At 39.3% G+C, this 11,629-nt stretch overlaps 2 protein-coding genes across 4 annotated transcripts; both read right to left on the reverse strand.

Moving 5' to 3' along the window:
• Positions 1-391: 391 nt before the first annotated feature.
• On the reverse strand, positions 392-4,509 carry LOC121962924 (cell adhesion molecule 1-like). Its single transcript, XM_042513246.1, has 4 exons — positions 4,442-4,509; positions 2,914-3,148; positions 1,318-1,359; positions 392-590 (listed from the first exon to the last, which is right to left on the reverse strand). The coding sequence occupies exons 2-4, from the start codon at positions 3,134-3,136 to the stop codon at positions 400-402; spliced, it is 456 nt and encodes a 151-aa protein (XP_042369180.1). The 5' UTR covers positions 3,137-3,148; positions 4,442-4,509; the 3' UTR covers positions 392-399.
• Positions 4,510-6,704: 2,195 nt separating this feature from the next.
• Positions 6,705-11,431, reverse strand: s100b (S100 calcium binding protein, beta (neural)). 3 transcript variants are annotated; one of them, XM_042513375.1, is made up of 3 exons: positions 11,284-11,431; positions 10,956-11,115; positions 6,705-9,643 (listed from the first exon to the last, which is right to left on the reverse strand). In XM_042513375.1, the coding sequence occupies exons 2-3, from the start codon at positions 11,097-11,099 to the stop codon at positions 9,497-9,499; spliced, it is 291 nt and encodes a 96-aa protein (XP_042369309.1). In that variant the 5' UTR covers positions 11,100-11,115; positions 11,284-11,431; the 3' UTR covers positions 6,705-9,496. The 3 variants fall into 3 exon arrangements, with proteins under 3 accessions (XP_042369309.1, XP_042369310.1, XP_042369308.1); XM_042513376.1 differs by having other exon boundaries at positions 10,956-11,119; XM_042513374.1 differs by having other exon boundaries at positions 10,956-11,121; positions 11,288-11,427.
• Between the last annotated feature and the right edge of the window lie 198 nt (positions 11,432-11,629).

The raw sequence follows: 11,629 nt of genomic DNA on the forward strand, positions 1-11,629 counted from the left end.
AACACACAAATGCATCACGTTGTTGGTGCGCAGAAACATACAATGCCAACATTTTCCAAAATGCAGCGAGCTCTGGCTCTAATTTAAAAAACCAATCCCATCGTCAAGAGTACGTGTGCATGACAACAATAGAAAAAAGAAGATCACATTGAAAAATGTACATCTTGCATGATGATCATGATGCAAAAGGTGCAATAACATTCATTCATTAATTGATGCCCAAATGTCACTAAAAATCTGACGGACGCACAGTGGCATCCTGTCGCCTTTTGGTGGCAACGTGCAAACTTGCTTGTGCATCTTTAAAATAAAAAAGTCTAAAAATGACCCCTTGGTGTAAAAAAAAAAGCTCTTTCGTCCTCTACAGCTCAAGTTAAATTTTGTTTGCATCTTTTGTCTCTATTCGTCCTCTTTAGTCTTCAGAGGCTCCTTGCTTTGGAGCTCCACATCAGAACCGGCAGACTCTTCGTCCTCGTCCATATCGTCGTCGTCTGTCTCGTTGGTGACGTAGGAGCCTTTTTGTCTGGTCAAACACCACAGCAGCACGGCGATGACGCAGATAAGGAGCAGCAGCAGCAAGCCCACGACCCCTAGAAGGTAGAGTATCAATATAAAGAAAGGAAATCACTAAAAGGTTAAAAACGTGCAAACGTGGGGAATGTGCACGGTAGTCGGTTTTCTGCAGGACGAAAGTCAAAGCCCAACAAACGTACGTGATTTACCAAATCATGTAAGGTATGCCACATGCTGCTCCAAGGCACTTTGGGAAAAAAACAACCAGGGTCATAATTGGGCCTTTAACCCCTTGAAACCTGGATCGCATCAGTTTTCTTGTGCTGCGTTTAGATGCTTTCACAAGTTATTTGACCCTTTTAAAACCTGAGCTTATTGGTTTGGTGTAAAACATGGTTGAGAAATGTCCTACAAACTGCAAGAAATTAGTACAAAATGAAGAGAAAATTAACTAATTATAATTCGTTTTAAAAAAGAGGGGAGCATAATTAGGAAATTGTCTAATAAAAAAAGGAAAAATGTATGGAAAGGAAAGTTCATGTTTAAATCTAACAATTATATAGAAAAATATGTTACACGTCTCGCATTTCAATAGAGGAAAAGTTATTTCACGATTGATATCGTTATCGTTTTATCGCCCAGCCCTAACATAAATCCATTTTATTTCCTTTTTTTTGTTGCTTATTTTTGGCGATTTTCTTGTAGCTTTTTTTGCCTTTTTTTCTCATTTTTGGGCAAGGCCTTCTTAAATACAACTTCAGGAATAAATTCCACGTTCACGTTTACATTCAAGTTCATCCTCACCTCCAATTATGGCTGCAAGATCTCCATCGTCCGTTGGGATTCCTGTAAAAGAAATGAATGATGAATTATTCATTATTTTACTGTCATTTATTCATGTACTGTCCAGCTTTCTAAAATGCAGTCCTTGAAAATGTCAAGTTGTGTTTTTAAAAACCTTTAACTGGTTGAATGTGAGGCATCATGTAGCATCATAAAGGTGTTGAAACAAGAAGGTAAAATCAGCTCGTAAGGGTGAAATTGGGTGAAATGGGGCGTCTTTTTTTACATTAAAACTTCATCTCTTCTAATGTGATATTTCAAGTACTGAGCCAGCGCAGGCGTGCGTTATAAAGCTCATTGGAGGACGACACATGGCAGCAGAATCCAACAACTATGCATGGTATTCACACACTCTCCGTCTATTTTAAAGCCTCGGTGTGCAGAGACGAGGTGACAGAGGCGCTTCAGGGTTGCCCACATCAACTCTGCTCTGTATGTTCACATCATATTCTCACTAATTGTCGCATTATGAACGACAAACATCTCTTTTTTTTGTTGATTGGCAGGAAAACTGCAGCTAAACCCGCTCAGTTAGATGAAACTGCTGCAGAAAACGACATTAAAAAAAACATTTAATTGACCTCAAAAGTGTCGTACAGATAAAATACAAGCACATTTAACACCAAAAGACAACGGCAAAGACAGCTTCAACTCTAAAGTCTCAAGATTTTTCTTTTGAAAATGATAAAAACTAAAAGTTATTGGTTTGAAAGTTGTAAATATTTCTACACATGTTGCATTTGCACATTTCTGTCCAGAAATACAAAAACATTAAAATTTAATAATTTTTTGTACATGTGTTTTAAGTAATGCAGTGACAACTGCAGATACTAATATTTACTCTACTGGTGATGACGTGGAAAATAATGTTAATGTTTTTTTTTTTTCCTTTTCCTTTATTGCTATAATTTTCAGGTAATTTTCTTCAAACCTTTTACTTTTTCACAATTTTTGGGGGTAATTTCTTGTTAAGTTGCTCATTACCTCCTTCCCATGTTTTTTTAAGAACTCAAGCCAATTTTCTCAGGTCTCAAAGGGTTAAAATAGAAGCACTAAGGTAAAGCAGTGAAGGTTTTCCTCAGCTGGTTCGTCTCTCCTGCCGTGGAAACAAGGGCCGGCCGGTGTCTGTGTGTCGGCTCTTATCTCTGTGGCGACAGACCCTGGAGGCGTCACACTCACTCCTTCCCATGCTCCTCTCCTGACATCACACTGATAAGACACTCCCTGCTAAACACACACACACGCACACACACACACACCTCGGCATCACCACTTTTTATTACTCATACTGCCAAATCTATACGTGTCGGGCCCCTAAAAAGGGTCACCAGATAAACCTGAGGGGTCATGAGATGATTCATCAAAGGCGACAGAGTTTTTGTTTTCATTTTCTACCAAATTTTTGCTTTTTTGGTGAAATGTTGGATAATTTGAAGTTTTGGATGCCTCAAACATTTCAATGAATTCAGCTGAAAAGTTGAACTCTATTTTTTTTTGGTGGAAACACAATAAGGAGACTGATTTATTTTATTGTAATATTTCTGTAAATGTACATACCCTTTGTCCCTGTCTCGGTCACAGCCTCGGTCACAGCCTCGGTCACAGCCTCGGTCACAGCCGTGGTCGCAGCCGTGTTCGCAGCCGTGTTCGCAGCCGTGTTCACAGCCGTGGTCACAGCCTCGGTCACAGCCGTGGTCACAGCCTCGGTCACAGTTTTGGGTAGAGGAGGCTGAGTTCCAGCTTGTGGGGTCACAGCGTGTGGAGTCGTGTAGTTAGCCATGACGATGTCAACCTCAGCGGGAGATAGATTTAAGTTTGACTATTTATGAAATATTCACAAAGTGAAGGGAGCTGCAGGATCAACTGAGACTTAACATTTCAACAAAGCTGAGGTTAAGCTTTGACGTTTGAGACGTTTGGTGCCTGAAAAGCAGCTGGAAATGCAGTTCTGACTCGCTAAAACGACCAGTTTTGTTTTTGGGTTTCTGCATCTCTCCTCGGTGTCACACCATCCACCTAGTGACTAAATCAGCTCACACACTCTAAACTTAAAAAAATACATTGATATGATACGTAAGAAACCTGCAAATTTAACCTTTCTTTGGTTTGCAGAAACGTACATTTTCTGAGCTGGAAATGCAGTGAGCTCTGTGTCACTGCTGCATCTTTTGTTTGTAATTATATTTCTCCTCACCAACAGTCCCATCAGCAACAGCGAATATAAACTGAAGAAGGGATCACCATGCAGCAGATGCTGCAGCCCTTCACAACATTCATTCATTCATAAATTGATTGTATAAATTTCTAAATTTCGTCTTATAATGTCACTGAAGTAAAATGGCAGGGAAGTGAAGAATCACAGCCTCCAAAATGAAGGCACATGGATCGGGCGCCCTGCGGAGCAGCATCCACATCTCTGCTCGTTTCTGTTTGTCAAACAACCAAAATGACAGAAAAAAAATGTGGGCATTGTACATTTCTGCAAACCACGGATACATTACATTTGCTAATGTTAATGTTACTTTTTAGCTGGAAACACAGTGATGGGCTACTAAAAACAAAAACATTTTGAGGCTTAAAAATCACAACAGGTTGCTAAAAATCCCCCATGTTTGTTGCCAAATAATTGCTTAAAACACAACAACCGTGTTACAACTGTTAAAGAGTTAAGAAACAAAAAAGTTTTTTAAAAGGATTGCAGTTTTTCACATACTTAACTATGAAGTATTTCTTTGCTGCAGAGTATTAAGGTCACTTTAATCTAATTTTATTTTGTTACCAAACTTCCAACACTACAGATACGTAGTTTTTCCTCCCTTCAGACGTCCCCCTCTGCTCTCATTGAGCTTTTATTCATTTATTTCACACTGTAGCAGAACTTATTCATGCACAAAAGCAAACTGAGAACATTAAAGTTACGTTAAGTGAGGATGCACAACTTTTCAAACACTTTTTTCAGAGATTATTGACTGAATACTAAATATGAAACAAGTCTGCAGCCTGTTCTGCCAAACACAGTCACAATGCTAAAAGTTAAAGTGTCACAAATGCAACAAAACGAGACTCGAAAACCCAAAAAACTCACCAGTTCGGAGAACAACAAGAGGAAGAAGAAACACAACAGAACATATGCTGAGCAACACACACTCACTCTCTCTCTCTCTCACACACACACACACACACACACAAACTGAACTGAAACACACACACACAGATGGGTGTGGTGTCCGTCCCCAGGGTCGGGATCTGTTCCCCCTCCGACCAATCACGAGGCTGGCTCCACCTCTCTGATGCTCTGCAGCCTGCAGATGTCTGAAAGTGTGCAGCTGACAACGCCTCTTACATCATCTCTTCACACACACACACACACACACACACACACACACACACACACACACACAGAAAACCCCACCACAGTGTGTGTGTTTAATAATCTCACCTTCAGCCTGTTAATAATGCAGATCTTCACACATGTTAAGCTTGTTTGTTGCAGGAGTTTTGCCTGTTTGTGATTTCCTACATTTCCCAGAATGCCTCAAAACAACAGTAGAAGAGTGTCATGGATATTGCTTTAATATGTGGCTGTTTAACAATGGATTTTCTCTCTCTCTGGCCGCGTCCCAGCTCTCGAAGGATGTAGTGCCCCGATGGAGGGCTGACAGCCAAAACGAAACTCTTATTTTTTACACAGGAAGTCGATGACATCGCTGTTGTGTTCGTTCACACTTTGCAGCTCAAAGTTCAGCGACAGAGATTAAAAAGACCCTCATTTTCATAGATCACCATCTGAATTTTGTTCAGTGTTTTAATATTGCAGAAAAATTGTGGTGTTCTCATATTTGTGAAAATAAATGATAGTTGTAAACTTATTAGTGTTTAATTGGAAATTTGATTTTTGATAAAACAATATGAATAAAAAGGTTACAAGGAATAGTGCACTATTTTGGACTTACATACTGATCTTGACCGCGCACTAACAAGGCTAAAATTAGTATAAGCTGTTGAGAGGCTGAAAATGAGTCCCGATGGGCCCCGGGGTCCATGGGGCTTAAGTTTACAGCAGAGTAATGATCAGTACATAATGAGTCCATGAATCTGCAGCACTGATTAAAACATTTACAGACGAGAACAAACCCTCCTGGCTTCATGCAGGATTAAATTGTGAGGGACTAATAGCAAAAATGATATTTTATTTATTGTCTTGTTTGCTGTAATCTGCAGGAAACTGAACGACGGGAGACCGTCAGACACACCTGGAGCCTGAGGCTGACGACGCTGCAGGCCAAACTAAAGGTAACAGAATGATCCACCTTTTTGGGTTTTATATGCTTTTGGGTCCCTGTGTGGACACTGAGCTCATTACTTCTCAGGTTTTTCTCACTATAACTAGAATTAATACTGTAAAAAAATACCTCAGACTCACTGTTAAACTGTCTACACACCAACGTTATTATAGTTAACAAAACTAAACTAAAAATGAAATTAAGTGTAGAAAAACATTTCAGTCAGCTGCAATAAAAATAAAAACACAATCAACCCTTAGCGACTCTTTGGCGTGTTTTACGCACTTTTAATTCTTAATTTTTTAGATACTTTTGGCTGTGTTCATGCATATGGGATACATTTTGGCAAGATTGTGTATTTTGGTTTAATTTTGGATTTCCAGCTCAGCTCTTATAATAAGTCTAAAACTCACTGTAAAAAGTGCGAAATTAAAACCCATTCAAACTGCAATGTTTGATCCCACAGCCATCATAGCACAAAAAATGCACTGTATTATTTCTTTTTATTACATTTTATTATTATTTTTTACAATATTTGGCGTATGAAAAAAAAATATTATTTTCCATATGCCAAATATGTATATTATAATATTATATATTTTTGTTGTTGTTTTTCACCTTAAAACATAGTGGCATCACGACAAAAAAACTGGCATTACAGGGGTTAAAATTCTGAAAATAAATGAATATTTGATATTTATGATTAAGACTGATGTTGGTTAAAAAAATCCCTATGAAAGTAGAAAATTAATTAATTAAATAAATCATTAATGTATAGTATTTTATAGCCTGATTTTGAAAAGCTCATTTTGATGCAGCATGTGTAATATTAAAGTAGGCCTTAAGGGTTAAAAAACAAAACAACCTGAAACTTTACGGTGAACTCATAAATAAACCCAAAATCAAATGTATCATCAGCTACAGGAAATGCAGGCAGGTTCATGCTTTTATATGGGACCTACTTTCTTATAATAAGCACAATTTTATGTGTCATTTTATTTCCATAATGTGATTTTAGGGATTTTTCCTCATTTTCTGTCCCAAAAAAACATTCAAACTCAGGAGTCACACATCGATAATTTAATGTCATATCGCCGACATCCAAACACACCAGCGCTCAGCGTTTCAAAATACACATCATCAAAAACAAAAGTGCTCCGCCTGCTGCAACAAACATGTTCATACCTATCGTCATAAGCTCTTTGCATGAGTGTGAAACTGTATTTTCTATTCTTGCAGGCTGAATAGTTTCCTAAAGACAATCGTGGCCACTAATTAGGAAAATTATATGATTATTTTAGCAGCCAGCTACACATTTGAAATGACTCAAATAATTGATTACTTGTCTACCAACTATGAAGCGTCTCCAAAAAGACCTACAAAAGAAAGTTTTCTACCAAACTGGACGCTAATGTAAAAAACTCAGAAGCAGTTTTCAATATTTTACAGTTTATTAACGTGAAGACTAAACTACGAATCACTCAGTATTTGATAGTCAGCTAGATTTTTAGGATTTTGTCTAAAAGTTGGTCAGCTCCTATAAAGTGGCCTCTAGATGAACTAAAACTCACAAGCCGTTTTCAAACTTTTACTAGCCAAAGACCAAACTTACAAGTCACTTCTAAGATTTGATAGTCAACAGGTTTTTTAAACAAACAGGTGCATTGAAGGCCGTTTATGAGCTGGACTCGTATTACCAGGGGATCCGGTGTAAATGAGGCCTAGTCCACATGAATACAGGTTTTTCTTCCCCTTTAAAAAAAAAATCCAAATAAAAATGCAAAAACACAACTGAAGCGCTGCCAAGAGCTCGCCAGAAAAACGGGCAACGATAGGACTGTAATTAAAGCCAGCGAAGAAGAAGACGGCGTATCGGACGCACTGTGATATATCGTAAAATAGTCCGTAGAAATCTATAACCAAACATGCACAAGACAAAAAAATGAATTTAACAAATCATTTCAGATTTTCTCTGCTATTTTTGTCATTTATATATGGCCATTATTAGAGATAGTATATACAGATGGACAACATGTCAGTTCCCCCAAAATGTAATTTTTGAATGTCGCCCCTCCATGTTAGTGAGTAGGCCAAACTAAAAACTCAAAGTACACGCCGCATTTTTTTTCCAAAGATAGTTTCTCACGCTGAAGGTAGTTCTCATCACTCCGATGTTTGTTCAGGCGTTTTTACGATAAGTTTGGTTTTATTCAGTTATTCGGTTCTGCAAAAAGCAGCTGCGACAGCCAATCTGTGCGCCTGCAGTCAATGTCGCTGCTCGCCTTTGGACAGGCGGCTGTTTTGGCGGGAACTCTCCGCGCAGACTCTGGCTCCGAATGACGCCACCGGTGCACGATGGCAGCGTCTGTATCTGGAATATTTTAGCGTTACTTGAGCGTAGCGGGGGCTCATCTGGACAGACAGACTATGGTCAGTATGCATGCTGAGGTTGTCCAGTCTGGATTTGATAATATGACTAAATGATATGTACTCGATAGAGTGCACGAGGGCCGTCATAAGAGCGTGCACGAGGGCCGTCATAAGAGCGTGCACGAGGGCCCGTCGTTCCTGCTTTACTGGTAGTGTGCTAGTATTTGTAGTATCCTGATGTTTGTTTCCTAAACCTAACACATGCTTTTGTTGCCTGAACCTCAGGAAGTACACACACGTCCTGACTTTATTTTGAAAAGTCACAATGCATTTAAAGAGGTTAAAAAAACACAGCGCCCCTGAGCCTCCGAACTAACGCTGGAGGAGCACCAGGGCGTTATAGTTTAAATGTGTGCCACTGACCGAGCATCTGTACTTGAGTGAGTATTTGCACACTGAAAACAGTTTCTGAAAATCTTTACCATTTTTGCAAAATGTTGCTTTTAAGTTACCTAAAAAGCAAAAGTTTGCATGTGGCCAAAAGGCCAAAACGAATAGAACAAAAAACAAAAAACGTGTACATGTGGACTAGGCCTTAAATTACCGCCTCCAATCAAAAGCCTCCATATTTCTTGACTTGAAAAGGAAGCAGAAAAAAAGACGCAGTAAAAAGAAGAAACCCTAAAAGCAACCCCAAATCATTTAAAAGCGGATATTTGCGTGGGACTAATACGACATGATTTCTGTGTTGGCGAAAAATGTCGGGAAAATTGTGGTGGAATTTTTACTTGATGAATTTTGGATATGGTAGATTTGCACCGGCTTTTTGTCCCCAGATATGCTTACGTGCAAATGAAATAATTGGTGGCCAAAGTGGCTACGAGATCTGACAAAAACGTCTCGCTGCAGGCTGCTCGAGCAACATATATCCACATGTGAAATATATGAGCCACAATCTCTTAAACAAAGTGGTTATCATGGGAAGTGCTGACAAACTTACTGGCCCTTTTCACCAGAAAAAAACTAAAATTATGGATTGATAGTTTGCACACATTGGTGGCCTAAATGTAGCTCCTCGGTTGTTTGATTTGTAGAATGGGATTTGTGCTAAAGTGGCTGTTTAAGAGTACAAAAACTTGCAAATTTCTGCAGCCAGCCGGCGTCTGACGTGCAAAATGTCGTGAAAGAAACTGCTTTTAGAAATCCGTGGCTAGTTTTTAAAGTGGCTGTTGTGACTTTAAGAGTCACCTACATGTTTAGACTGGAGTCAAACGGCTGGTTTAAGCTGCTAGTGTGGACTGTTGGAGCCAGCAGCACTAATGCTGCTGGCTGGAGTCGAGTGTTTCCCAGCCTGCGTTGCGTCGACGGCACCCGCAGGTTGTGCGTTGCTAGGCTTCTTCTTCTCCTTTATAATTTACTGTAACTCCCCCTTTTTGTCTCCCCGCTCGCCTCCTCCCCCTCCTCCTCCTCCTCCTCTTCCTCCTCCTTCACTCGTCCTCATGCTCGAAGAACTCGTGGCAACAGACGGTCACCACGGAGATGAATGTCATGAACTCCTGGAAGTCGCACTCGGCGTCGCCGTCGGTGTCCAGGCTCTCCATCAGGCTGTCGAGCGTGGCCTGGTCTTTCACATGCTGCGGGGGGGACGCAGAGTTCAGATCGGGACTGGATGAAATCACAATACATAAATCTTTCAGTTCAGATGGTCTGAAGTAACTTTGACCTTTTGAAATCTGGAGCGAGAAAGCTTTTTTATGCTGCTTTCAAACGGCTTTCGGACGTTTTTAAACCTGTGAACCTTAAACAAATCTGTGAAGTTTCTTTCAACAACACGGCAAAAAAGGCAGTGAGCAACTCGGAAAGAAACGTTGCACGAAATGAAGGAATTAGTAGATTTATTAAAATTTATTTTTTAAAAGCTGTAAATATGCAATAATGATCATTACAGATAATAATAATAATTTTTAAGACACTTTTCACAAGTTTTCTCAAGTTGCCTTTTTCCCCCTTTTTTTTGTTTTTTTTTTTTTTTTTTTTTTACTTTTTTAAAAAAATGAATTTCTTGTAATTAAAAGAAAAAAGTAATTTCGTCTTTTGTTGCTTGTTGCCTTTTTCCCACGTTTTTGAAAGAAATCAGGCCAGTTTTCTCCTGTGGGAGTCTGCTGTTCGCTTCCCGTCTGAAGGTGATGATTTTTGCCTAAAACGAACCGTCCGTGCCAGCGTGTGCGTATGTGCGTTTGTTAACATCGCAGCATCATAATATATAAAGAAAACCAACAGAAGATGAAGCAATTAAAATAAGTTCCACCTTTATCGGTGAATAACATATGAATGCATCAGTTATTATAATACAACAATATGATATAATTTATTTCATACAATGAGCTCTTTTACTTGTACTTTCATTTTGAGGCTGATACTTAGAAAAAATAAAAAACTTTTATTTAGGTATAGTTTTGGTTTTGAGTCTTTTCTGATGTTATTTTCTTTTTTCCTTCAACACTGACTGCAGGACTTTTGCTTGTAAAAGAGTACTTTTATACATTGTAGTATCTGAGTACTTCTTCTACCACTAAGACAAAGTTTTGAGTGACAAATCTTAATCTTTAGTGGAGTAAAAAGTAAAACATTTGCTTCTGAATTACAGTGCAACTGAGAATGAAATCTAAAATGGCAATAAAGTGCCAATATTCCCAGAACTGTAGTTAAATACAGACCTAAAATGAACGTATTGTTTAATTTGATCCATATCCATGTATTTTATTTTATTTTATTTTATCCACACTTTTCTTTCTTTCCTTAACACCGCATGCAGAACTTTTACTTTTTCTTATTTTTACATTGTAGTATTTGCTGTATTTTAACTAACATGAAGGATTTCTCTGTGTTTTCAGTCTGTCTCTGTTTGTTAAACTCCTCCAGATCTCATTTTTCTTTTTGTCTCACCCCCATCAGATCCGGCAGCTCGTCGTGAAGCAGATCCCTCAGCTCGCTCTTCTTCAGTTTGTGTTTGTCTCCTTCTTTTTCCGAATACTTCTGGAAGACGGCGATGATGGTCGCCATCGAGGTCTCCAGGTCGGTCATTGTCATTTGTCTTCTTTTTTTTCTTTACCTTTTCAGAAAGAAAGAAATGAGAATCAGTGTTCAGGATTCACTGGTGTTGTTTTTTCTGCTAAGGATGCAGAAACATAGTTGGATCCTTGAACTGCAAGTTTTTAAAGTCTTCCTTCACAGTTTTTTTCTATATTTAAACAAACAAAAAAGAGTGATGACCTTACCTCGGTGTGAGTTCAGGTACAAGTTGTGTGTGTTTGGGTCCGGAGGGTGGAGGCTGAGGACGAACAGCAGACTTTATACTGCAGCAGAGCGGAGGGTGCCGGTGCGGAGGGAGCAGCGCTGAGGTCATTCAGAGCTGCTGACCAATCGGCTCTGTCCACCTCCCCTCACTCCACTGCAGCCCCGCGCTCCGCACCGCTGACGGGCCGAGTCGCAGTGTCACTCTGAGACTGTGAGAGCTTTATTCTACGAGTGCAGGAATGAGATGAACGCGCTTACCAAAACGTCGTAGTAACTTTCCGAGATTACTGGTTCTGATATGAGAACAAAAAATGTCATCATCA

Source organism: Plectropomus leopardus, chromosome 24 (genome assembly GCF_008729295.1).
Source record: "Plectropomus leopardus isolate mb chromosome 24, YSFRI_Pleo_2.0, whole genome shotgun sequence".
Taxonomy (NCBI): Eukaryota; Metazoa; Chordata; class Actinopteri; order Perciformes; family Serranidae; genus Plectropomus; species Plectropomus leopardus.